General features: G+C 45.5%; 1 protein-coding gene across 1 annotated transcript; it reads right to left on the reverse strand.

Moving 5' to 3' along the window:
* Window positions 1-1,213: 1,213 nt before the first annotated feature.
* Window positions 1,214-21,067, reverse strand: LOC128406633 (kelch-like protein 20). The gene is made up of 8 exons (XM_053374175.1): window positions 20,947-21,067; window positions 18,635-18,726; window positions 16,288-16,471; window positions 8,463-8,606; window positions 7,297-7,430; window positions 5,196-5,404; window positions 3,261-3,367; window positions 1,214-1,571 (listed from the first exon to the last, which is right to left on the reverse strand). Exons 1-8 carry the CDS (start codon window positions 20,967-20,969, stop codon window positions 1,469-1,471), a joined length of 996 nt encoding a protein of 331 aa, XP_053230150.1. The 5' UTR covers window positions 20,970-21,067; the 3' UTR covers window positions 1,214-1,468.
* Between the last annotated feature and the right edge of the window lie 4,319 nt (window positions 21,068-25,386).

A 25,386-nucleotide genomic window follows, 5' to 3' on the forward strand; every position in this document is an offset into this window, starting at 1 on the left:
AGTAATATGCCCTGCCCAAAACCCATGCAGAGCTGATACAAGTCAGTGTAGTCAATACTGAAGCATGTCATCTGACTCGCTGTAAGACACCTTCCCATGTTCCTGCTTAATTCAACCCTTTGTTCAGAACCATGAGGGCTGGAATCTTACATTAGATGTTAGAGAGGGACAGGACAGTGACACAGTGACACAGCAGAAAAGATGCCAGGTTCAGTTCTCAGCACATCTAGGTACACTCTTGCCTGAAATCCTGGAGAGCTGCTGACAGTCAGTGTAGACAGTACTGGGATAGTTGGACCAATCATCTTACTCAATGTAAGGTAGCTTCCTATATCCCTCGTAGGGAACTAATTGCATCTGGAAGATGGGCAGCAGAGGGGACCCTGTGGGCACCATGGAAGACTTCTGTGGGTGCCCATGAGACCATGTTAGTGACCAGTGCCTTATATTAAGTCTGTCTCCCAATGCCTTTCTGAAGATAAACTCAGGAGGCATATTCAGTGGGCCTGGAAGTTAACGTGTTTGTTCATTTTGTGGTTTAAGGCAGAGGAGAGGCATTCAATAATTGTCGGAAGGAAAAAGATGAGTCTTCCTCCTCCAGTAAACTGTTAGAATTCCTGCTCCATGGTTGTAGTCATGGGGTTTTTGTCTATCACATGATGGTGTATGTTTTGACTCCACAGTGGGAAGCGATGGAGACAGGATGTTTGTGTTACTGTGTTCCATGAAGTGGGACTATTGTCCTTTGTTCATTCTCTTTGCTGCCTGATGCTAGAGAGAGAGGGAGACATGTTGCAGTGCTCCGTGTGTGTTTATATGTAAATAAAGTAGATAAGCCAAAATGCTGAGTTGCTGAGGTCTGTTACGCAAGCTGCGAAGACTCTGCGGATCCATAAGTGTGCCGGTGTCGGTTGGCATCGGTCGCTGTGATGTTTGGGCAGAAGAAAGCTTTTGAAGCTCCCAAATGATCGACCAGGAGGGAGAGAACATGCCAGTCTGGCATGTGTCTCTGCCAGGGTCCTACTCGAGTGTAGGACAAGCTGCTAACAACTATGTAGCACCTCTCCAAATTAAGCAAATGAAGCATAGGATTGTAGAGTTTGAAGGTACTCCCAAGACATCTAGTTCTGAAGCTAGGCTTCAGCTACTTTCAGGCAAAGGACAAACTAAATATATTCTGGGATACACAGAACTAAGACTTAAAACATCAGCACTGTGTCATTGTCTCTTGCTTATTATTGATATAGGGGCACCAATGGGCATGGGCATTTTGCAGCCTAGCAAGGGGTCCCTGCCCCAAGAAGCTTACAATCTAAAATTTGACACAGGTGACACAATCAAAAGAGGGGGAAAGAGCAGGAAGAGGTCAAGCAGGTAGTTTAGTAACACATTGTGTGTCAATTGTATACTGAAGACCAGACAAGGAAGTCCAGAATTTGCTGCTGTTGTGTGTGGGGTTTTTTTTTTTTTATCTACTCCAAGGTGACTCAGAAAGTTCCAGATAATCAGGAGCCGTTTTGATCACAGTGACACCTCCACCTGGATGACAGGTTTGCGTGTTTCCAAAACGTCTGCAAGAGAGGAGAGAGGCTGTTAATGGAGCGTATACTGTTGGTGCAAAGGCAAGGGGTGGGGAACATTTTTCTACCTGAGGGCCATATTCCAGTCTTTGTGACATGCCAGGGGCCACAGGCAAAAGTGGTGGAACAACTAATGTAAATGCGACCTTTGTGTAGCAGGCCACTTCCTCACAGATCCCTTGCTATCCTCATTCCAGGTGAGTAAGAGTTCGAGAATATGTTTCAGCCCGGCAAAAACACTTCAAGGTCATGTGCCATGGGGGGTGGATATACCCCCCCCTCAGCCATCACCACACCCTTTCCCACCAGGTGGCTCCCACTTCCCACCTCCCAAGGCCAGGCTGAGGTTCTGGGGGCCTTCCTGATGCAAGGTGGACTCTGCAAGTTTCTCCACTCCTGCTTCTGCAGGCACAGCATTGATCGAGGAAGCCATTGGGGGGGGGGGAGGCGGCTTCCTTTCTTCCAAAAACTTGTTCCTCCCTCTCCATGCAAGCAGACAGTTAGAGACGCAAGTTACTATATTAATAATAATAATAATACTGAGGAGTTGATGGAAGCGTCTGCCTTAATACGTGTGTCATAAGAAGACCCTGTTTCGTTACTCGTTCTGCTTGTATTGTACGTTCCTGCCCTTTGGGAAATCAGAGGCTGCCTCACAAGATTGAGAGAAATTACAGCTTAAGCCAAGTAATAAACTAGAAGCAACTAAAGGAAATTGTGTGTAAAAGGCAAAATAACAGGCCCCCGGCAGCAGCCATAGGTACCCCTCCCTCCAGACTGTGGAATCTGGAACAGATTCAGTCTTCCACTCTGAGGTGAGGAGGATGATCCCCAGCCACCCTGTACACTTCTTCCTCCTCCTCCTCGTCCTTTTTCATGGGCTGTATTTATTTATGGGCTCCACAAAAGGCTCAAATCCTTTTGACTAGAAGCCTTATAAAATAAACTACTACTGTGGGACTTGACATCTTTCCGCAGGGCCTGCAAGACAGAGCTGTTCCACCTGGACTTCGGTTCGGACTCAGTCTGACCCTTATGTTTCCCTCCCCTTATGGTTTTGATGAGGCTGCATTTTAAATTGCATTTTAACCTGTATTTTAAATTGGTTTTTTCCCCTCCTGTTATGTTTTTACTGTAATTTTACTGTTGTTAGCCACCCTGAGCCTGGCTCTGGCTCAGGAGGGCGGGCTATAAATAAAATTTGTTATTAAAATTTATTATTATTATTATTACTACTAATACTATACCGTGCCTTTTTATCCTGACAGGGACTCGATGTCTGTGTTGTTAACGAACGTGCATATGTATGTTCATGCATAAATAAATATATTAAATCTATTAAGTGTGTACATGTGTGTGTGTTCAGTTAAATATATTGTGCATATTAAATGTTATTTAATAATAAATAATATCATTTACTTGCGTATATTAAATAATATTAACTACACTGCATATTTACAATATGGAAATGTAATTCTGTGTGTGACCCCCAGGCTCTGTGTTGAAGTACTCTTGCAGCCCACTTGGACTGAGAGGTTGGGCCGCCCTGGCTAAGAACTTGGGGGGCTTCTCTCCCCGCCCGCATCCTCAAGGGGGCGCCATGCAAGGTCTCAAGAGTTGTGTTGCTAGGCCAGGAAACTCCCATAAGAGCAGCCTCACTGAAAGGGGATGGTAGCTTACCTCCATCCATTTAGCTCCACGTCAAACGCTTCCACAGTGGTTACGTGGACAGTGCCGTCATAACCCCCAATGGCTAAGAGGTAACCATTGGCAGCAACCAGGCTCACCTTCATTGTTAAAAGTAAATAGAGATTTCTCAGTTTTGCCACCACACACATAAATTTTCAGGCAATGACTGTGGAAGGCCTGCAGTTAGGGTGGAGGAACATCTGCTTTGTGTGCAGAACGTTCCAGGTTCAACATATGGCATCTCCAGATAGGGTTGAAGAAAGACTCCTGTCTAGAACTCTAGTAAGCCATTGTGTAGATAGTCACAGATAGTTATTACTATTACTATTACTAGTACTATTACTATTACTATTAAAGGTAAAGGGACCCCTGACCATTAGGTCCAGTCGTGACTGACTCTGGGGTTGCAGCGCTCATCTCACTTTACTGGCCGAGGGAGCCGGCGTACAGCTTCCGGGTCATGTGGCCAGCATGACTAAGCTGCTTCTGGTGAAACAGAGCAGTGCACGGAAATGCCATTTACCTTCCCGCCAGAGCGGTACCTATTTATCTACTTGCACTTTGACGTGCTTTCGAACTGCTAGGTTGGCAGGAGCAGGAACCAAGCAACGGGAGCTCACCCCATTGCGGGGATTTGAACCGCCAACCTTCTGATTGGCAAACCCTAGGCTCTGTGGTCTGACCCACAGCACCACCTGTGTCCCACTATTACTATTACTATTTATTAAATTTGAATACTACCCTATACCTACAGGTGGTTCACAAGATAAAATCACAATATAAAAACACAAAATACATAATCAAAATAAAAATGACCCAATAACCCCCTCCCAACACATTTTAAAAGGGTGTCAATCAGCCAAAGGCCTGGTTAAAAAAGAACATTATTGCCTGGTGCCTAAAGGTGCATAACAAAGGCACCAGATGAAACCCCTGGGGTAGACAATGCCTATTTAGATGGACCAGTGGCCTCACTTGGTATAAGGCAGATTCCTGTCATTTTAAGGGGAAGGGCCATAGCTCAGTGGTAGAGCAATAGAATATCCCAGGTTAAGTCCCCAGCATCTCCATGTAGGGCTGAGAAGGACCCCTGTCTGAAATCCTGAAGGGCCCCTGCCAGTCATTGCAGACAGTATTGAGCCAAATGGACCAAGGGTCTGGCTCTGAGGAGTGTTCCCATCTTCCTAACATTCTGTCGTGGGTTGATCTAGTCATGAAACCAAGAGGCCAGATAAAAAATAAATAAAGCAGAGCTGCAAGTATCGTTTCAAGCAACACTCTGATCCTATACCGATCTACAATATAAATATAAATCCTATACATATCTATTGAGTTCAGTGGGACTTGCTTACAGGTAAGTGAACACTGGGATGGCAGCCTAAATAGATTGAAGGTTTAGGCCGCTATCCTAAACACACTCATTTGGGAGTAAACTGCTCCATCCCTTATGCACCCAGTAGATTGCTATGGTCTGCTGGAGTTTCTCCTACAAGTTCGGAAGACGTTGAAAGAAGTTTAGACATTACTGTGATGAGCATAGCTGTCAAGCGTCCCTTATTTGGCGGGACAGTCCCTTATCTCAGCGCCATGTCCTGCTGCTGTCCCTTATTGATGATGTCCCTTAAATAAGCTACTGAAAAAATAAGCTCCCAGTAAATAAGCTACTGGGGCCCTTTCTATGTCCAGCTGTGCTTTGTCAGCAACAAATTGTTGCTGGTTTTTTTTGTGTTGAATATATGCTATATGGTAATTTATGGACCTAATAGGTATCTAAAGCCATTTGCACGCAACAAAATATGTATTTTATCAAAGTAATTGTTGATCCCTTATTTTGGCTGCTGATCCCTTTTTTTCGAGGCTACTGGTCCCTTATTTTCAAATCTGTAAGTTGACAGCTATGGTGATGAGTTCCCACAGCACTGATACCTTGCTCCTTCTTGACTTCATGGGCGTGACAGCAGACCATTCATTGGCAAGAGGATCAAATCGCTCAACACTGCACAGCTCAGTGAGGTCATCTCTCCCGCCAACCACATAGATATTGCCTTGAAAGGTAACACAACCCAGGTTCTCTCGACAGGTCTTCAGGGGAGGGCAGGGAGTCCATCTGTCTTCCAGGGGGTTGTAGCGCTCCACTGGAGGAGGCAATAAAATTGAGGCACAGGGTACATTCAGGAATGGGAACTATTGCATTAGTTCCCCTGTTTGCTCATGCTCCTTCGGCAGCCCAGTACCTGTTGTGTAATGGAACTGTGGCTTTTTGACTGGTGTGCCGGCATGCCACACTAAATATCATTCACAGTTTTGGGCATGGTTACTGGCAGAGGAAGAGGAGTGCAAGGGGAGCGCACCACCCCCAGCAGTGCGATCCCGGTGGGGTGCCATTGCGGCTGCCCCCTGCCTGCGCTGGGTACTACGCCCCCAGGACGCATGTCACACCCCTGCGGGTGGCGCGCCCCGCCCTGCCTGCTCTCCACCCCCTGCCCCTGGTACTGGAGCATGAAGTTCCACCACTGGGCATGGTGTGACACAACAAACATCACTAGACAGCATAGCTACTCCCATTCCCTTTCCACATTTGTGCTTCTGTTCTTCCATGGTTCCCCCATGAAAACAACAGGAAATAACTGTTGTCACTTCACTCCCAAATATTTTCCAGGTTAAGGATGATGCAATTGGAGGGTGGGGCGCTTCCACTAGGCTCCACTAGATTTCTGGAAGTGGCTTTTATTACCCCCCCCCCCAAAAATAATGTGAAAATTAATAGCTAGGGAAATGTCAGGTAAACAGGGGGGGAAACTACCATGTGAATGCAGCCACAGTCTAGATCAGAACTTTCCAAACTTTTTCATGTTGGTGACACACTGTTTAGACAGGCATCATTTTGCAATACAGTAATTCACTTTTACTAGCAAACCAGAGGTTAAACTAACCCCTTTCCAGGAGGAGAGCAGGGAGCATTTGAACGACACACCTACACACTACAGCTGACACACTAACGTGTCATGACACACCGTTTGGAAAGCTCTGGTGTAGATATTCAAAGCTTCACATTTGCTCCAGTGTGCATGTGGTGCTCTCTCAGGACTGGATATTGCCACTGACTTCAGCACTGGGGGCCAGTTAGGGATGAGAGAGAAATTAGATTCAGCTTACATTTGAAGGCAAACCTATCTAATCCACACTTTCTGAAACAATAGGCAAACACAGCTCTCCTTTGAAATTTGCACTTCTTTGGATTTTGCAATGCCGTTCTCCAGCCAAGCAGTGGTGTACCAAAATGCTTATGGTGGTACAAAGTGTGCTTTAAAAGGATGCATATTTTTATGACAATAACATACAAAAAGTGTGTTTGGAGAAATCACTTTGCAAGAATGTGTATATTAGACAAAATCGCACACAAAAAATGTGCACATGCGGTGAAACTCAAACTTAAAATGCTGATGAATTTTCATCTTTAAAAATAAAAATCTCACACTCACATGGAAATGCAGAGAACTGAATTAAGATTGGAGAAGTGAGAACCTGAGAGAAACCAAAGTTGGCATATTTGCCAATTTGTACGCATCCAGTAGCAACAGCCACAGAGATCTAGTTAACACTTGCTGATTCATGCTGGAGAAAAACAAATACAATTCCTTCTCACTGAGCTTCATGTTAATGCACGTGTTACTTTAAACCACATGAGGGCACTGTTTGTCTATCAATCTATCCAGCACTTGGTTGCATTGTCTCTGTCTAAGTGAATTCTGCCCCTAAAAGCTGAGCCAGTTGGTTTTTTCTCTCTCCCGACATGTTGAGACAAGATGTCTATTTCTCTCTTTCACCTCTACTCATTCTGTAAATAGTTCTTGCCCAGATGAACCTGTTTCTGCATGAATAAAGCCTTTGAACTCCAGAAACTGTAAGTGATCATTCCAATCTAATGCATCCAAGCTGCAATCTTTCCTAACAGTTGGAGGGTGGGTTTTTTGGGGGGTTGCATCTCCTCTTCAGACTCCTGTCTACAACCAGAGCTTCTTGCTACCTGAATGTAATGTAGAGTATCCATCAGATCCTCCAACAGCATACAAGTAGCCATCCAGTACTGCCAAGCCTAGGCCCCTCCGGCAACGATTCATAGGTGCCATCTTGTACCACCTGTTGAGTAGTGGATCATATCTAGAGACAAATTTACAATTGTGAGAATGCTTAGAGACGATTGAACCAGTGTTTACTTCACTGGATGGAGGGTGTCAAAGGGCACAAAGGATGCAATGGAAAGAATAAGATGGATGCAAACAGAATATAATTTATTGGTATTGACTTATGCAAAGAAAGTACCTGTATATTTAAGAGAGTTAATATTATAGATGACTGTTGCCACTAGACTTGGTTATGCCAAATACTGGAGATGGTCCAACATTCATGTTGTTAACTGGGAAGCACAGTTATATGAGTTGCATAAAGCATGTCAAAGGTTACTGAGTATTAACAAAGGTACACAGAAGCAAAATTTGAGAGTTTGGAAACTTCCCATAGCAGCCCCAAATCTGTGGCATTCCTTCCACACAGAGATGCATCTGGCATCTTTGTTGTATAGCTTTTGTCATATGTTGAAGATGACAAAGGCTTCTTTGGCGTGTGTGTGCGTGCGTGTGTGTGTGTGTGTGTGTGTGTGTACCCACCCTATTCTTCTGATTACACATTTGAACAAATTTTAATATTGTATTTTTACACTGTTGTAACTTTATCTAGGGCTTTATGGTGAATTAAGAAATAATTAACAACCACCACATCATAACAAAATAACAGTAATGGTGCATTTCTAGACAACAGAAGAGCTTTTTAAAGTTTCTAGTGCACTAAAGCTCCTTTATAATATGGTTGTTGTTTTTTAATGGTGTTAAATACATACTTACTAAACGTACATGCAGCTATATAGATCACCAAACTGGTTATATGAAATTAATCAATAAAGAAAAGGGACCATTAAATAATTATTTGTATCAAAAGTTCATAGTGTTCCATTTAATTAATTGTTTCTTTTTAGGACTGATTCAGTATAAGTCCCACTGGAAAATCTCTATTCGAAAGGCAGGGTGGACACTGGTTTATCTTTTTAACAAAAACCAAATAAATGAACAAATGTACAAGAACAACCATCATCTTGCCATCATCACACCCAAAGGGCATCCATTGGATGCAGCTTACCTCTCAGTGGTGTTGACACATAGGAGCCCATCGTAGCCACCAACACAGTACAAGTAGCCTCCTAGCTCAGCCACGGCCGCATCCTGCTTGGGTTCACGAAGCGGTGCCACATCCCACCTCCACTCGTTGATTTCAGGATTGTACCTTCAGCAGCACAGGAAGGAAGATGAAACAGAGTTGCAGTGTTGTTCTTTATTTTACATTCTTTATTGAAAAATAAAAAGTACAAAATTACAAGTGCACAGAGATAAGACACAAAAAAAGAAGAAACAAGAAACAGTACCCGTGAAGACATATGTGGTGCTGTATCATTCAAACTGATGAAATTCTTTCAACGGCATCTCAAGTATTGATGTATTTAGAACCGAGTGCTACCCATCTTTGCAGAGGTGCTACGTAAGAGTATTCCAAGGATGCCCAATTTGGACAGTTATTATCGGTTGCAGATCTCCAGAACTGTGTAAAAATAAATGTACAGGGACCCCTGACCATTAGGTCCAGTCGTGGCCGACTCTTTAATGGCTGAGGGATCCGGCGTACAGCTTCCGGGTCATGTGGCCAGCATGACTAAGCCGCTTCTGGCGAACCAGAGCAGCGCACGGAAACGCCGTTTATCTTCCCGCTGGGGCGGTACCTATTTATCTACTTGCACTTGATGTGCTTTTGAACTGCTAGGTTGGCAGGAGCAGGGACCGAGCAACGGGAGCTCACCCCATCACGGGGATTCAAACCGCCGACCTTCTGATCAGCAAGTCCTAGGCTCTGTAGTTTAACCCACAGCGCCACCTGCGTCCCAGCGCCACCCACATCCCTTCCAGTACTGTGTATTGACAGTAAATGGATATGATGCTATACTTCTAAATCTGGGGTCCCAAATCCTCCTTCCTTTATTTTCTGCATGGATATTCTCAGGGTTTAACACCCTCAAAGGCATTTTCTAAACAAAGATTTGATTCTTTGAAAGTATTTACTAGGAATATATCGTTAGGAACACAGTTAGAAGCTGCTAAGGCAGACCATGAAGGCCCACTGGGAGCAGGAGGGCAGAAGGCAGGGATGGCCACAGAAGGTGGAGCTAATGACAACCACAGCCAAGGAGAGACAGAGCCAGCCAACTCTGGTTTTGTTTCTAAAATATACTCGGAGTTGAGTGTTGATTTTATGCTCTTTATTTCGGCTCATGGTAAACAGTGAGTGCTTTTCCCTAAAACCTCTGGCTATATATACATTATGTACACAATGGGTCCCGTGTGATTGGCTGATTCAACTTCCCTCCTGGAGCCTGATTGGGCCGCTCCTGCAAACCAATCAGGTTGCTGCCTTCCAGGATCCTACCTGTCTATTGTTCTAGGACCCAAGCTTAGTACAGTAGAACCTCGATTTACCACCGCCCCTACTCGTGAACAATTCGACTCACGACCATGGCAAACCTGGAAGAAAATACTGGGTTTGCCGCGATTCGCGCATGTGCAGAAGCAGCTTCTGCCATCTGCACATGAGCAGAATAGCACTGCCCCCAAATGCACACGCGCAGAATGGTGCTTCTACCAGCGACCCAGATAGACTCACAAATGGACCTTCAGAATGGATTTCATATGTGAGTGGAGGTTCCACCGTACATAACAAGTTTCCATAGGAGTTCTACACAAGAAACACTGAAGCTAAAAGAGGGATAAGGGCAATACAGTGGTACCTCGGGTTACATACGCTTCAGGTTACATACGCTTCAGGTTACAGACTCCGCTAACCCAGAAATATTACCTCGGGTTAAGAACTTTGCTTCAGGATGAGAACAGAAATCGTGTGGTGGCGGCGGCAGCGGGAGGCCCCATTAGCTAAAGTGGTGCTTCAGGTTAAGAACAGTTTCAGGTTAAGAATGGACTTCCGGGACGAATTAAGTACTTAACCCGAGGTACCACTGTAGCCCACTGGACTGGCTATAAGTAAGGAGGTGGGCTGGCTATGGGCAAAGTGTGCTTGGTGGGGCTGGGTCTCGCTCAGATGAAGACCACTCACCCATGCCATGTAAGGACGTTCCAATGCAATGCTAAGGCTAAGCAAGTGCCTCCATATAGCCAAGAACCTGACTTAGCAACCAGAGATAGCAACAATTTTTTTTAACCCAGCTATCCTTCTGTCTTACATCATTGGACCCTGAGCTAGCCTTGCAGTAAAGCAATCTCTTTTGGGAGACAGGCAGCCTCCTGAAGCCAACCGCAGGCTGCAAATACGGCATGACGCATTACTGGCACCCCCCTGCCCACTCAATTAAGCATATATTTAGCTGTGGGATTCCAGCCCTCCCTTCCTGGCAACACTTGCAAAATGAGCCAGAGGCACCGAGTTTGCCTTTAGCGAGAAATATCACATAGTAAATAGGTTGTCAAAGCTATCAATCAGAGGAAGCAGTAATCACGTGGGTGGCTAAAGAGGCACAGGGAAGGCCAAGGACGGCCTGTTTTGAAAAAACATTCATTCCACTGATGAGATGGATGCTGCTGGCAAAACTCTGTTGCAACGAGGGAAGGGGAAAGGGTCCATATATTATTTCTCACCTGTTGTCTGGTGCCTTGACATCTCTATGCATATGTTTGCATGCATGTGTGCTGGACAGAAAAAAACATCTGCTCCCTTCTCTTGAGATTTTCCATTTTAAAGCCACTTGAGAAGATCTGGCACCATTGGGGGCAGGATTTGGGGGCAAAAATCTAGGACCCAGCTCAGGAGGAGGAGGGCCTCCAAAAGCAGCAGGACGGATTTGTCATGTTTCTAAGGAAGTGAAGTGACGCGGGTGGCTCTTAACCACAGAGCCTAGGACTTGCCGATCGGAAGGTTGGCGGTTTGAATCCCCGCGACGGGGTGAGCTCCCATTGCTCGGTCCCTGCCCACCTAGCAGTTCGAAAGCACATCAAAGTGCAAATAGATAAATAGGTACCGCTCTGGCGGGAAGGTAAATGGCATTTCTGTGTGCTGCTCTGGTTTGCCAGAAGAGGTTTAGTCATGCTGGCCACATGACCCGGAAGCTGTACACAGGCTCCCTCAACCAATAAAGCGAGATGAGCGCCGCAACCCCAGAGTCATCTACGACTGGACCTAATGGCCAGGGGTCCCTTTACCTTTAAGGAAGTGAAGTAGTTTGAGGGGGGGGGGAGCAGCAGTGGAGGCTTGGGCCATTAGACCCAGATGAGGAACAAATGGGGAACTGCCCCACCAGCCTGAGTCTGTCCTCAGCTCCCTGCCTGCCTCCTTCCTTACAACTGGTCCAAGGGGTGGCAACTTGCTGTCCGCTCCTTTGTCTTAGCGTTGCGCCTTGCAGAGCTCAGCAGGAAAGAGGACAAAATTAGATGGAGTTGTCTTTACTTCTCATTGGCTCTAGAACCACCTGCGGTTGGGCTCTCTGCCTTCAGCCCTACTAGTCCCAGGGGGAGCCAGCCACCACTCTCCAAAATAGGGCTATGAGGTTGTTTGCTAGGACTGTGGGTGCTTTCATCATATTTATGCCAGGGTGTCATCATCTGCTGTTCCTTCCAGTCCATCTTTGAGGCTGACTGGCTTTGAGGCTGACTGGCTTTGCCTTTTTAAAGGCCCTTTGGGTCTTCCAAGCACTTGAAAGATCTCCTCTTCCCACATGTCCCTACCCAGGTGCCCCCAGCCAAGGGAGGTATAGCTAGTGGTTTCCTGAGGGGGGTACTTTTTGGTCTTGGCATTTCAGTTATGGAATGATCTCCCTACAGAGACTCCCTTTCACTGTAGTCCAGCCTTTCTCAACCTGTGAGTCCCCAGATGATGTTGAACTACAACTCCCATCACCCCTAGCTAGCAAGGCCAGAGCTCAGGTATAATGGGAGTTGTAGTCCTACAACATCTGGGGACCCAAAGGTTGAGAACTGCTGCTAGTCCTTTTGGATCCAGGTAAAGATGTTTTCATTTTCTTGCACAACATTTTCATCACCACCACAATCAATGTATTAATTTCCATTACACAATCATCTCAAGCTGATTGAAAATAAGAACAGCAAAAGCAATTTAAAACATGCAACAACAACAAAAGGTGCACACGTTTAGGACCATTTAAAGGTAAAGGTAAAGGGACCCCTGACCATTAGGTCCAGTCACAGATGACTCTGGGGTTGTGGCGCTCATCTCGCTTTATTGGCCGAGGGAGCCAGCGTACAGCTTCCAGGCCATGTGGCCAGCATGACTAAGCCACTTCTGGCAAACCAGAGCAGTGCACGGAAACGCCGTTTATCTACTTGCACTTTGACGTGCTTTCGAACTGCCAGGTTGGCAGGAGCAGGGACCGAGCAACGGGAGCTCACCCCGTTGCGGGGATTCGAACCGCCGACCTTCTGACTGGCAAGTCCTAGGCTCTGTGGTAGACCACAGCGCCAGTCCCTTTAGGACTGTTTAGTCTGGATTAAATAATGACAGAATTAACACTAGATGAGCCTGCTGAATCAGGCCACTGGCCCATCTAGTCCAGCATCCTTGTCTCACACTGGCTAACAAGGTGCTTGTGGGAAACTTGCAGACAGAACCTAAGCACAACACACTTTCTGCTTCTGTGATTTCCAGCAACTAGTATTCAGAAGCACTGCTGCCTCTGACTGCGAAGGCAGAGCAGAGCCATCATGGCTAGCAGCCACCAGCAGCTTTCTCCTCCAGCACAGGAAGGTGCACCCTGTGGTATGATGGAAACTAACAATACTAATTTTTTTAAAAAAAATTCTTTGTTAAACAGGCCTCCCCAAAGGCAGAAAATATAATGGCAGTGGTTTATGAGGGGCAGATCCTAGGAAATAAGGTCAGTCAGGGTGCGAGAAATAGCTCAGGAGCGAGAGGGAAGTGATGGGCTCATTCTGAATCAGCTGGAGAGGGGAGAAAGATGTCAGCAGAGAAGGATTCTCAGCTTGGCCTCATTTCTATAAATGAGAGGTTGGAGTCTAATAGGGTTCATTAAACAGATATTTTCGTTCTTAAGCACCCAGCCACAGAAGCTCAGCTTTTCCACCCTGGGGGGCACTGCCCAGCTACCCACCCTATGTTCCAAGCAAGCAAGGAAGTGGCTTTTGATGTTGTCACAAGGGACCAGTGACATTCCTTGGGAGTTTTCCTGTGGCAAATGAGCACCCATCAGAATCAGTCATCTTTAAAAAGAAAGGCAGGTGAAGAAGTCCTCACTTGGCCCCTCCTTTTGGCACGATCGGGGGGGGGGAGGCATTCCAGTGAGGCTGAAAGTGAGCTAACCCCAGGGTTAGCCAAAAGGAACAGAAAACAGAAGTGACTAAGGAGGAAATTGGAGAGATGGGGAGAAAAGGTCTGAACTCATGAGATGCAGCAGTGAAAATCTTACCAAAAACAAATACAGCTTTTATGGAGGGAACACCAAAATACTCAATTGCCCCTGCAGACACCTGTGACACTTGTCACTAGAACCATAGCAGGTCATTTTACCCTCCCCCAGAGTATTTCCAGCTATATATTAAAGACATGATTTAGGATGCGGGATAAATTAAATTCAGTTTGCATTTAAAGGCTGTATCCCATTCAGTCCTACTCGGGAGTTGAACCGCTGAAATTAAAGGATCTAAGCTTATTGTTTCCATCATTTTCAGAGGGTGCACTCTGAGTAGGACTAGTATTGACCAATCCCTAATTTGCAAAACAATATGCAAATGTCATAAAATCTTCCAGCATTGGTATCTCAGTGCTTCCTCCAAGTCAGCAGAGTGTACATGCAATCTGGTGTAGTGGTTACAGTGTTGGACTAGGACCTAGGAGGCTAGGCTTCAAATCTCCTCTCAGCCTATGAAGCTCACCAAGTGACCTTGGGGCTGTTGAACTCTCTCCATCTAACCTACCTCACAGGATTGTTGCGAGGATAAAATGGAGAGGAAAGGGGACCATGCACGCCTCCTTGAGATCCTTGGGCGGGGGGAGGTGGAATACAAATGTAAGACATAATTAAATAAAAAAATAAATTAAATTACACTTTCCCTAAGGTCTTCAGGTTGGTACAGCAATTTCCCCCAGTTTATCCTCAAAATAAGCTGAAAATCAGGCTACGTTGGCCTAGGATTACCCAGAAAGTTTCTTTCTCAACAGGCAGGGATTATGAACTCTGGTCTAAGTTCAACACTCTGTTCAGTTTTTTGTGTTGTCATTTTTTTTAATAAGAAAAAGATTACACCAAAGTTGCTGCATTGCTAATGGTGCAACCATCTGGACCCCTCATGAAGGTAGTTATTTATGGCCAAGCCACCCTCCTTTCTGGAAAGTCAGTCCTATTTGTTCCTCCTGCTTAGGGTCATAGCTATTTTACAGTCCTTCAACGACTACTTTAGTCTTTTCTCATGTTTCTGATTGAGTAGCACTGGCTGGATGGTTCAGATCTGCCAAATTCTGAGAACTCAGCACTTGCACTAAGGATGTGATTGGTGTATCCATCGACCTCTTTCAGATTATTGTTAAACCATCGTGGACTTGAAGGGAGCCTTAAAGGATGGAGATCCAGAGGCTGGAGGCCCAATTGTGACCCTCCAGGCCTCTCTCTGTCTGGCCCTCTGGCTCCTCCCCAGGCTACAGCCATCACCAGCCTTGCCTTGTACCCTCTTAAGTGGTTTTGCCTGGCTGGAATGTGTCCTTGAACTCTAATGATGCTTCTTTCTTGCCTGCATGGAGGGTAGAATTCACTCCAACGAGAGGCTGTGGTGGCCACTTACCTGGTTGGGTTTTAAAAATAAATTAATGGAGGATAATGAAATCAATGACCACTAACTAACCCTGCTCTTCCTCGTCTGTTGTAAGCAGCATGTTCCTGAACTCCAGTTGCCAGAAATCACAAGGATGGAGAGCGCTGTTGCCCTCAGATCCTACTTTGCAGACTTCCCATCAGGCAAGGCAATCACCTCAGGTGGCAGATCTGGCCTCTGAGAAGCATACCACTTGCCATGACTACCACCTGTGTGGTCACCCACTTACATTCATCACCTGCCTCTCTCTGGCCCTTTATACCATCATCACCACTTTCGGCAGGGGAGGGGGGCTGCTGCCGAGGAGGAGGTGAGGGCATTTTCTGTTTTGCCCCAGGCAGCAAGATGTCCCTGCTCCCCAATTCATGCATCTAGTGGTCAGTCACTGTGAGAACAGCATGATGAACTGAGTCAGGCTTTGACTTGATCCAGCAGGGCTCTGTGCTGCATAGGACAATATAGTAGTTCTGGGGGAATGGACATAAAAGAAAAATGCCAAGCAGGCCCCAAAGCCATCTTGCCCTTCTTAAAAGGTAAAGGTAAAGGGACCCCTGACCATTAGGTCCAGTCACGGACGACTCTGGGGTTGCGGCACTCATCTCGCTTTATTGGCCGAGGGAGCCAGCGTACAGCTTCCGGGTCATGTGGCCAGCATGACTAAGCCGCTTCTGGCGAACCAGAGCAGCGCACGGAAACGCCGTTTACCTTCCCGCAGGAGTGGTACCTATTTATCTACTTGCACTTTGACGTGCTTTCAAACTGCTAGGTTGGCAGGAGCAGGGACCGAGCAACGGGAGCTCACCCCGTTATGGGGATTCAAACCGCCGAGCTTCTGATCAGCAAGTCCTAGGCTCTGTGGTTTAACCCACAGCGCCACCCGCGGCCCTTTCTTGCCCTTCTTACTTCTACACAAATGAAAGGGATAACCACATGCAGAGCCACCACAGAAACTGCATATCCTAGTCAAAGGAAGTTTCCTCTTCAGTTAGCTCCTTCCCATTGCATTTCCGGTTTGCCCCACCATCACCAGCCCCACAAAGGTCTAAAACAACCCAATCACACGGCAGAATTACCTCTCAACACTGCTGAGGCACACCATGCCATCATGGCCTCCCACTGCGTAGATGGAGCCATTGAGGGGAGCCACTCCAATTCCAGTCCGATGCCTTGAGACGGAGCCCAGAACCTTCCACTCATGTTCCAGTGGGTTGTAACACTCCACACCACTGACATTGCCCTTAGGGCTCAACCCCCCAACTATAAGATGAGAGAAGAAGGGTGGAAGGAGATTAGATCAAAGAATTGAAATCTTAAGTGTGGATAGTCAAAGGTCAGAAGGAAGTGATGGCATCTCTCTCATCAGTGCCATTTCCATCAGCCTAAAGCAGAGGTGGTGAGGAGCAAAGCTGGGTTGTGTCCAGTTGACTCTTCTGGGGAACCAGCAATCAATAGGCTTACCCTCCATGAATTTGCAGCAATTTAAAGCCATTCTGTAAGGTGTGGTGCCAGGAGGGCAATTTCCCCTGATGATATAAGTGATGTTACAGTTCTGTGTAGGGGAGGTGGTCTTTCAGGTATACTGGAAGCCTGACTCCAGAACTAGATATACATTTGTGCTTGGTTTATTCCCCCTCCTATTTCTGTCAAGCAATTATTTAAAAACTTTTGCCTTCCCACCACTAAAGAGCTTTTGGAGGAAACAGATGCATGGCTGAAAGCGCTCTGCCAACTGTAAAGCAGCAATAGATTTCCTCATTAAATGACTCTATTTCCAGAGACCGGTGTGAACTTTTCTCCCTCGTTGACTGACAGCCTGTCAGCCTGCAAAGCATAATCTTTCCCTGGTAATCAAGGGGTCTCTGTGCTGAAGTCATTAACAGAACTCATGTTGGGGGTGGATTTTTAACTGGGTTGGGGAGGCATCCATTAATCAGCTCTTCACAATTTTAATGAGGAGGGTCATGATCCTCTACCACCCTATACACAAAATTGTGGGTCGCTCTAGAGCTTTATTGACAGGAAAGGAATCGGCATTAAAAACAATCCTTTCAGAGCTCCCCTAAATAGACTTTCTGACAAAATGCCCATTATGTGAATCTTATCAGATACAAAGGGAGTGGTGTTATGTATAACAGGCCCAGAAGGCTATAAGTATTGCTTTTATATATTATATTATTTATTATTATTATTATTATTATTATTATTATTATTATTATTATTATTATTATTAAGTTTATGACCCACCCTTCACCAACAGCTCCCAGAGCAGGGTCCTCACTAGGGGTGGGAGAGAAATCTGTTTCAGTTCACAATTAAAGGTGAATCCACCATGAGGAAGTTGTGGGGATTAAATGAAGAGGGGAAGAACCATGTTTGCCACCTTCAGCTCCTTGTGTGGGAGAGGTGGGATATAAATGCAATAAACAAATAAATGAAACAAAATAAATATAATGAAGGTTCCTACATTTGAGTCCAATACATGGATTTAAGGCAGGACCAGATCCTGGCATTTCGCAACTGCAAGCTCTGACTTTTAACTGGCATCTGCAGATGGACATGGATGAGTCAAGCCTTCTCTGTTATTTTCCACCCATCGCCACCTGTTTCCAGAGGAACACAACCTCTTCTTCATTTTACAGAGTTAGCAGGCATGGGTCACAAGATCTTAAGAAAACTTCAATGTGATGAAAACATCTCTTCCAGTATGTACGAGTATAGGCAATTTACAAGTGGGTTTTAAAGCTTGCTGCCTGTCTACTATACTATTTTTATAAAGCTACATATAACTTCGGTAAGGCAAGAACTGTTCTCCTTACAAAACAACATGCCCCACCCCTGCCTCACATAAATTTCTTAATAAAATATAAAAAGTAGGAGTGGTCAGCCTCTGGCACCAGATTGGTGAGATTGGTCTTCTTCATTCCAATTTGATGACACTAACGATGAATAGGTAATGGAAGGGAAGAGGGTGGCAGGCAGATAGGGAGGGAGAGAGGGAGGTGGGAAGGAATGTGGCAGAGAGTGAACAGGATTTGCTCCCCAAAATAGACATTCCTTGCCTCTACTAAAGAGCATGGAACACAGAAGGGCCAGAGCTCAGCGGAAGAACATTTGTTTGCATGCAGAAGGCTCCAGGGTCAGCCTCTCCAGGGCTGAGAGAACAATGCTGTCTGAAATCCTGGACAGCTGATATAAGTGTTGGCACATTGACCTAGATGGACCAGTGGTCTGGCACTGCATAAGTCAGCTCCTAGCTCCCAGGCTTGAGAATGATACTAGTGTTCTGCCTCAGTGCCTGAAAGGAGCCAGATGACTTACCTGAGTTTCATTTCTGCCCCTGCCCCCACTGGATCCAATGCCAGAGAGAAAATGATGGATGTTTCCAATGGGATGCTAGAAAGGACGCCGTGTTATACTTACTAGCATAAACAAGTTCCAGGGGACGTCCTCGGTTGGACACTGCACATTTGGTTCTCCAGCTAAAGGGCTTCCTCTTCGGTTCAACCCGTTCCCTGGAACAAACCAAGACCTTCCTGTTATTATTCTACCCTCAAGCTGCCATTCTATCCCAGAGAAGTTTGGAGATGTTGACTTTGAGAGTATCAGCCCTCGCAAAGGGAATGCCACGTGAGAGCTCGAGTCATTCCGAGAAGGCTTTAAAAAAAAAGTTAATGGCTTGATCTATCCTGACTCCAAATAGGAAGCAGGGGTATTTTAGAAGCATCTAGCTAGAGCATGTCCTTGATTCAGGGCACATCTGGACAATATGCTTATTGAGCATCATAGGAGCCAACTCCTAGGGGCCAAGGTCATTTCAGGTGGCCATCCCACCACCAAAGATAATGGGCATTCAAATGGTGTGTGTGCACCACATCTTGTGATCATTATGCAAGGTGGGGCTTACCTGCCTTCTCCCCAATATTTTGTTCAAGTTGGCACTCCTGTGGAGCATCCATCCTGACTGGTTTTGCAGAGGTGGGTTAGGTTGTGCTGTCTCCACCCACTTCCGCACCTGGCCCTGCTCACCACCAGTTTAAGGCTCTAGGAAGGTTGTCCTCAAGGAAATTGGGCCCTCAGGCTTGAAAAAGGTGTCCCGCTCTCCCCAAGAGCTACTGCCAATCAGAGGAGACAATTACTGGGGAGACTGACATATAGCATGACCTGACCTATGTTGCAGAGATGAGAGCATGGGCACACTAATGCACTTCTACTTTTTTCATTCAGCGTGCAGAGCAGTGGCCATTAAGTTGAGGGCAGGTGTGGAGAACCTGGGCCTTCCAGATGTTACTGAATGGCAATTCCCACAATCCCTGCCCATTGGCCATGATTGCTAGGGCTAATGGGAGTTGTAGTGTGGCAATATCAAGAGAGCCAAAGATTTCCCACACCTGCCTTAGAGCTTGTGCATTGCTCTCTCAGCTTACCCCTCACAGGTTTAGGGAGGCAGGATACAAATTTAATGAATGAACTATTAAAAACTAAGGTCTCCTCCAGATGGCATATTTATTGAATGTTCACCATGATTTGCATGCAATTTTTTTTAAAAAAGCAAAGGTTAGATTGCATCTGGGCTTTATTGAGCATTTGTTCTGATTTGTTTGTGAGGAGGTCATAGGTTGATGAGCATTCATTTTGATTTGCTTCCATGTTGTTTATGTAGCTTCCCATTAGTCACACATTCATTCTGCACTTTTTGATGCACAAAAGGTCCATTGTCGTCTTTTAAGTGGATTTGTTGTGCTATGGTTACAAAGTGCTTTAATGCACTTCAGTTGTGCAAACCTCAATTTCCTGGTATGCACTTGAATCCTCACACAAAATATATTGACATAACTTGAGGTTCCCTTAGGTCCAGATCCAGGCCCAATTTCACTAGGTATCCATGTCCAGCTCAGACTCCCACAATGCTGCTCCCCCACTCATCTTTCAGATCCAACAGCTCCCAGTTGTTGCACACATCTGTCTCAGCTTCTTCCCTCAGTCCCTATACACTATGATCATCATGCTACTTCCATCTCCACTAGAAGAGCCAGTGCAGTGTAGCAGTTAGAGAGCTGGTCTAAAACCTGGGAGACCAGGGTTCAAATCCCCACCCACCAGATGACCTTTGGCCAAGTCACCACCTCTCAGTCTAAACTACCTCACAGAGTTGTTGCGGGGATAAAATGAGGAGGTGAAGAACTGTGTACACCATCCTGAGCTCCTTGGAAGAAAAGTGGGGTATAAATGGGAATAAAGAATAAAAATGGCCCACAGCTCTGAGGGAATCACATATCCAGTTCTTTGGATTTTTAACACACATTCCATGCTAGTGTCTCCTCTGCTCTCCAACAGGAAGGAAAACACACCCTATTATTATTATTATTATTATTATTATTATTATTATTAATAGATAAAAGGTAAAGGACCCCTGGACGGTTAAGTCCAGTCGAATTCAACTGTGGGGTGTGGCACTCATCTCTCCTTTCAGGCCGAGGTAGCCAGCCTTCTGGCACACGGAGGACTGTGACGACTGCTAGAGTGAATGGAAACACCATCTACCTTCCCGCCACAGCAGTACCTGTTTATCTACTCACGCTGGTATGCTTTTGAACTGCTAGGCTGGCAGAGCTGGGACAGAACAACAGGAGCTCACCACTGTTGAGCAGATTTGAACAATCAGCAAGCCCAAGAGGATAATAATAATAATAATAATAATAATAATAATAATAATAATATAGGTAATAACCTACCCTCTTTCTTCATAGATGCCCATCCTCACACTCTGATGATGCTACTTGTCCAACAAAGAGAGGGAGCCGTGTGTCTAATTTAGACGCAAGGCGGCAGGCTTATATGCAAACTCAGAAGCCAAAAATAGGAATGCCTGGCATAGCTCCAAGCTGGAGGCCAACGATCCATGTGTCTCTGTGAAATTCCGCTCAAGCCATTGTTCCCATCCCTAGCCATGAGCCTCGCTCAGCATAACAAGACACCTGATATCCAGCCAGAGCTATCTATTCCAGCTCAGGACTTGGTGGCCAGTCTGGAAGTGACGGCCAAGATCATCTGTTTATTTCCTGATTACCTCCAAATCCCAAATAGAACTCAAGTTGGCAAACAAACGCACAGGGCTCCCAAACCAGCTTTCCATCCAGGCACTGATCAGACAGTGGATCAATGGGTGATCCATTAGGGGAAATGGGGCACTGCCCCACCAACCTCAGTCTGCTCTCAGCCAGCCCCCAACTACCTGCCGCCTTACTTACAACCAGCCTGGAGTGCAGGTGGCACTACCTGTCAGTTTTCTCCTCATCCTTAGTTTTATTATTTATTTAATGAATAAGCCGTATTTTCCGTCTATAAGACACCCCCCATGTATAAGACGCTCCCTATTTTTGGGGACTCAGATTTAAGAAAATGGGGGAGATGTATCCGTGTATAAGACGCCCCCTAGTTTTGACATTATTTTTAAGGGGGAAACCTAGTCTTATATATGGAAAAATACGGTATATATCCTGCCCTTCTTCCCCAAGGAACCCAGAGAGGCAGAGATAGATATACAGTGGTACCTTGGGTTAAGTACTGGAGGTATGATATAGTCATGGGGGAGGAGCCAAGATGGCGCTGAGGCAAGTCACGCTCTCCGGCGCTCACTTTTATTCTTTTAAAACCTTATCTTAATTGCCCTCCGGATGCCAATTTCTAACAAACGGAAAACATTTTAAAGACTCTGAGCACTTTTATAATTCCTTTTATAATTCCTGTTGGCTCTGCGAGCTTGTCTTCAGCTTGTCCCAGCCTGCTCCCTCCCTCCTTATCAGCTGCCCGGTCAAGGTTACCAGAGAGGAGAGAACGCTGCTGCCTGAACTGAGAGCAGAGAGAGAAGAGGTCTAAAGACAGAACTGTGAACTGCTTACCCGACCAACGGTGCCTGGAGAAGGAGGGTAAGGAGAGACACGACTGTGAGCCCTGCCTTGAGACTGGCCCATAGACACCCAGCTCTGCTGAACACAGAGAAAGATAAAGCTTGGAGATTCGGGGGTTAATTGAACTGACTGACCCCCGCCCAGCTGGGGGGCTGTGTGAACTAGCTGGGGACAGCATTCCTGCTTTGCAGTTGAAGAGGAAGTGCAGTAGCTGGAAAGACTCTTCATTTTAACAAACTGTTTTCTGAGGAGACCAGCATTTATACTCTCAGAGACTCCTGGTGAAGGCATCCTGAGTTTTTTTTTACAGGAAGTTTTTAATCTACACAATAACTCTACAACAGTGTATCGGATAGGTCCCTCTGGAGGTTTGGAAAACCGGCTTCAGCAAGATATCGCTCTGTGCCCTGCCTTATGTGGTAGGCCTCTGAAAGACTGTTTAGAAGGAATCAGTGAACCAGCCCACAGAAAGTTTCCCTTCTGGGGCTCTTGGATATCCTTCGTTCAGTATAGGGCGGTGGGAGATGGCCTCTAAAGACTAAGCTAGGGCCCGAAATACAAGGTTATCATAGCTGTACATGCGCTATAGCCAAACTCCACTATTATCCTTTTCCAGCTGCACATAAATTGCCTAAATAAGGCAATTTTAATTTTAATGTAGTTTTTAGCCGTTTTATCACTGCTGTCCCTTTGGCAGCATTGTCTTATTATTATATTCTGACTAGGTTGCAGCATCTGTGAAACAGCGCTGGTCACATGATTGAGGTGAAAACTACAGGCTTAGGACAATCGCCAAGATCTAAAAGCAGAGAACGCAAAATAGAGAAATATACTGAGGCTGTTGATGAGTACATCAGGAAGCTGCTGCACAGAGCAGGTGGGAACATAGATTGATACCCCCACTTGCCCCCCAATTTAAGGCAGTCGCACCTGGGGTAAACTGCCCTCTCTCTATATCAAGACAACTTTTACCATGGTTTTTACTAGAAGAACATATAAGGAGTTGGGTATACTGCCTGACTCGGCAATTAGCCCCCCGGGCCCTGGTAAAAGACAAAGCAAAATCACAAATTACTTTCCTAAGATGGAGGAGGGTAAGAGTCCACAAAAAGAGTTAATTCTTGATGAAGTAATACCCCCCTCTCTTACTGTTCTTGATTGGACGTCTCATTTTAAAGAGATACATCAAGATACTGGAAATATTAACTCCCCATGCAGCCTAGCGCAAGAACTAGCTTTAGCCGAGGAACTTCAGGAGGGAAATACCTCTATTACTAAGGAACAGCTGCCCACGGAAGAAATTACATCAACCCATCAAAACCAGATACCTATTCCAAAATACTCTCAAACGGAATTGAGTGACGGCCGCCCTTCGGATTATTCCTTAGCAATAAGTACTGATCTAGCCAACATAAAAAATTATCTAACAATAACGAATGGGCTACTGCTGACATTAGTAGAAAATTTCATACCTCAATTAAAAGAGATGAAATTAAATGATATGCCCCAAGAACATAAAACAGTTGAGCTAGTGGGGACGAACAAACCAGTAATAAATAAGAATTTGCAAAGACATAACTCAAGGGCAAAAGTGAAGAAAAGTAAAAATATCAAAACAACAAGGAAAGCCAAGTATACCTGCAGTAATCGAAGCATACATTGGCAGAAATTGTTTAAACTTCTTCCCTCGGCCCCAAATAAATCGACCACACGGGGCAGCAAAAAGAAGGGTAAAAAGAGAGAAACAAAGATAGTTACACAGCAACCGGCTAAGGAGGACTCGCCAAGGCTGACTCCAGTAGCAAGTGAGAAGGCAGAAGTAACAATTCAGTCCCTGGATAACCAACTATTTAACAAACCTGATGCTGCGGAAGTTGAGGCCTCTACCTATGAAGGCAATAAAACACTTAGCAAATCGAACAGCGGGGAGGAGGAAGTGTTCAGTAGAGATGATACCCCCCTTCAGACCTGGCAAGCCTCCAGTCAAGATTGGAATTTGATCCTAAATCCCCAAAAATTGGTACTCACGAACTTCCCGAAGCCTAAGGGCTTCCTTACAGGGAAACAGCGAATAATGAACTTTGTATCTAGCCTAAATGACATACTGCCAGGAATGGTTAATTCTAATGATATCATCTCGGTGGAATATCTACGTTATGATGGTCACTCAGTGAGAGCACTGACCACTTTTAGGGATCAGAACCTGGCCAAGTTTATTTTTAGGTCAAGACCTGCCTTTTTAAAAGCACGGATAACAATACTTAGGTTCTTTGAAAATAAGGCTCCTTTGAGCCCCCTTTTGAGAACTAAGCAGGCAAATCTTAGAAAGGGGAAACAACTCTCAAAATTCTGGCCTGACAAACAGAATCCGCAATGCCTTGTGAGCAAAGGTGAGGATTTCTTTACTATAGAAGAAAATATCCTAATTGACCAATTCTGGATGTTCCCACCATTAATACAAACTGACATCTTGGGAAGACTAGACAAGCTAAGAGATAAGCTGGCCGAGAGAGCTTCTGGCAACGAGGTTATTAAGGGGGACCAAAAAAAGACCACAACACGTAACCTTCAGATCAAAGCGGAGATTAACTTTCCACCAAGAGAGAATGTGCCACCCTTCAAGGAGAGCACTACATCACCCCCTCGAAGGAGAAATATCCCTAAGGTGACCCCACCAGACGTATGGGACAAAATGAGATACCTAGATGAAACAGAATTGGGCCAAAATCAGGCCGCAACAGAATATCCACAGAAGGAATTTATGCATAATAAAGATCCGGTGTTCACAAACGTGAGCACTTTGCATCCACCTATTGAAATCATAGAGCGGCTGGATAGCCCGCCATACAAAGTCGATAGGCGACCGATACATAAAGCGATAAACCCTAAAAGTACATTAGCTAATAATTGACAAAGACTCGACTGTGACAAAGCCAATCTTAAATTTTTATCATGGAACATTGCTGGTTGGCTCAACAAGGCGACTGACCAATCATTTGTCAATTTTATTCAAGATCATGATATAGTCTTCCTGCAAGAGACATGGCTAACAGGGGATTTAGATGTAAATGGTTTTGCCTCATTTTCACTCGCAGGTTCACCAAGCAACAAAGGGGGACGAGTTAAGGGTGGGCTAGGCATTCTAATATCCACAAGGCTGAGAGCATCTTTCGTCGAGCTGGAGCCTCTGAGCAGTGTGGCCATGGCATTATTAATGAAATGCAGATATTGCACACTTCTATTGATTAATATATATGCCCCTCC

Source organism: Podarcis raffonei, chromosome Z, assembly GCF_027172205.1.
Source record: "Podarcis raffonei isolate rPodRaf1 chromosome Z, rPodRaf1.pri, whole genome shotgun sequence".
Classification (NCBI taxonomy): domain Eukaryota; kingdom Metazoa; phylum Chordata; class Lepidosauria; order Squamata; family Lacertidae; genus Podarcis; species Podarcis raffonei.

Coding starts and splice junctions, on each gene's coding strand:
- LOC128406633 (XM_053374175.1), bottom strand. CDS start 20,969: ATGGGCATCTATGAAGAAAGAGG. Junction 16,472..18,634: donor CCTGGAACTTGTTTATGCTA/GTAAGTATAACA, acceptor CTCATCTTATAG/TTGGGGGGTTGAGCCCTAAG. Junction 1,572..3,260: donor GTGGAGCTAAATGGATGGAG/GTAAGCTACCAT, acceptor CCTCTCTTGCAG/ACGTTTTGGAAACACGCAAA.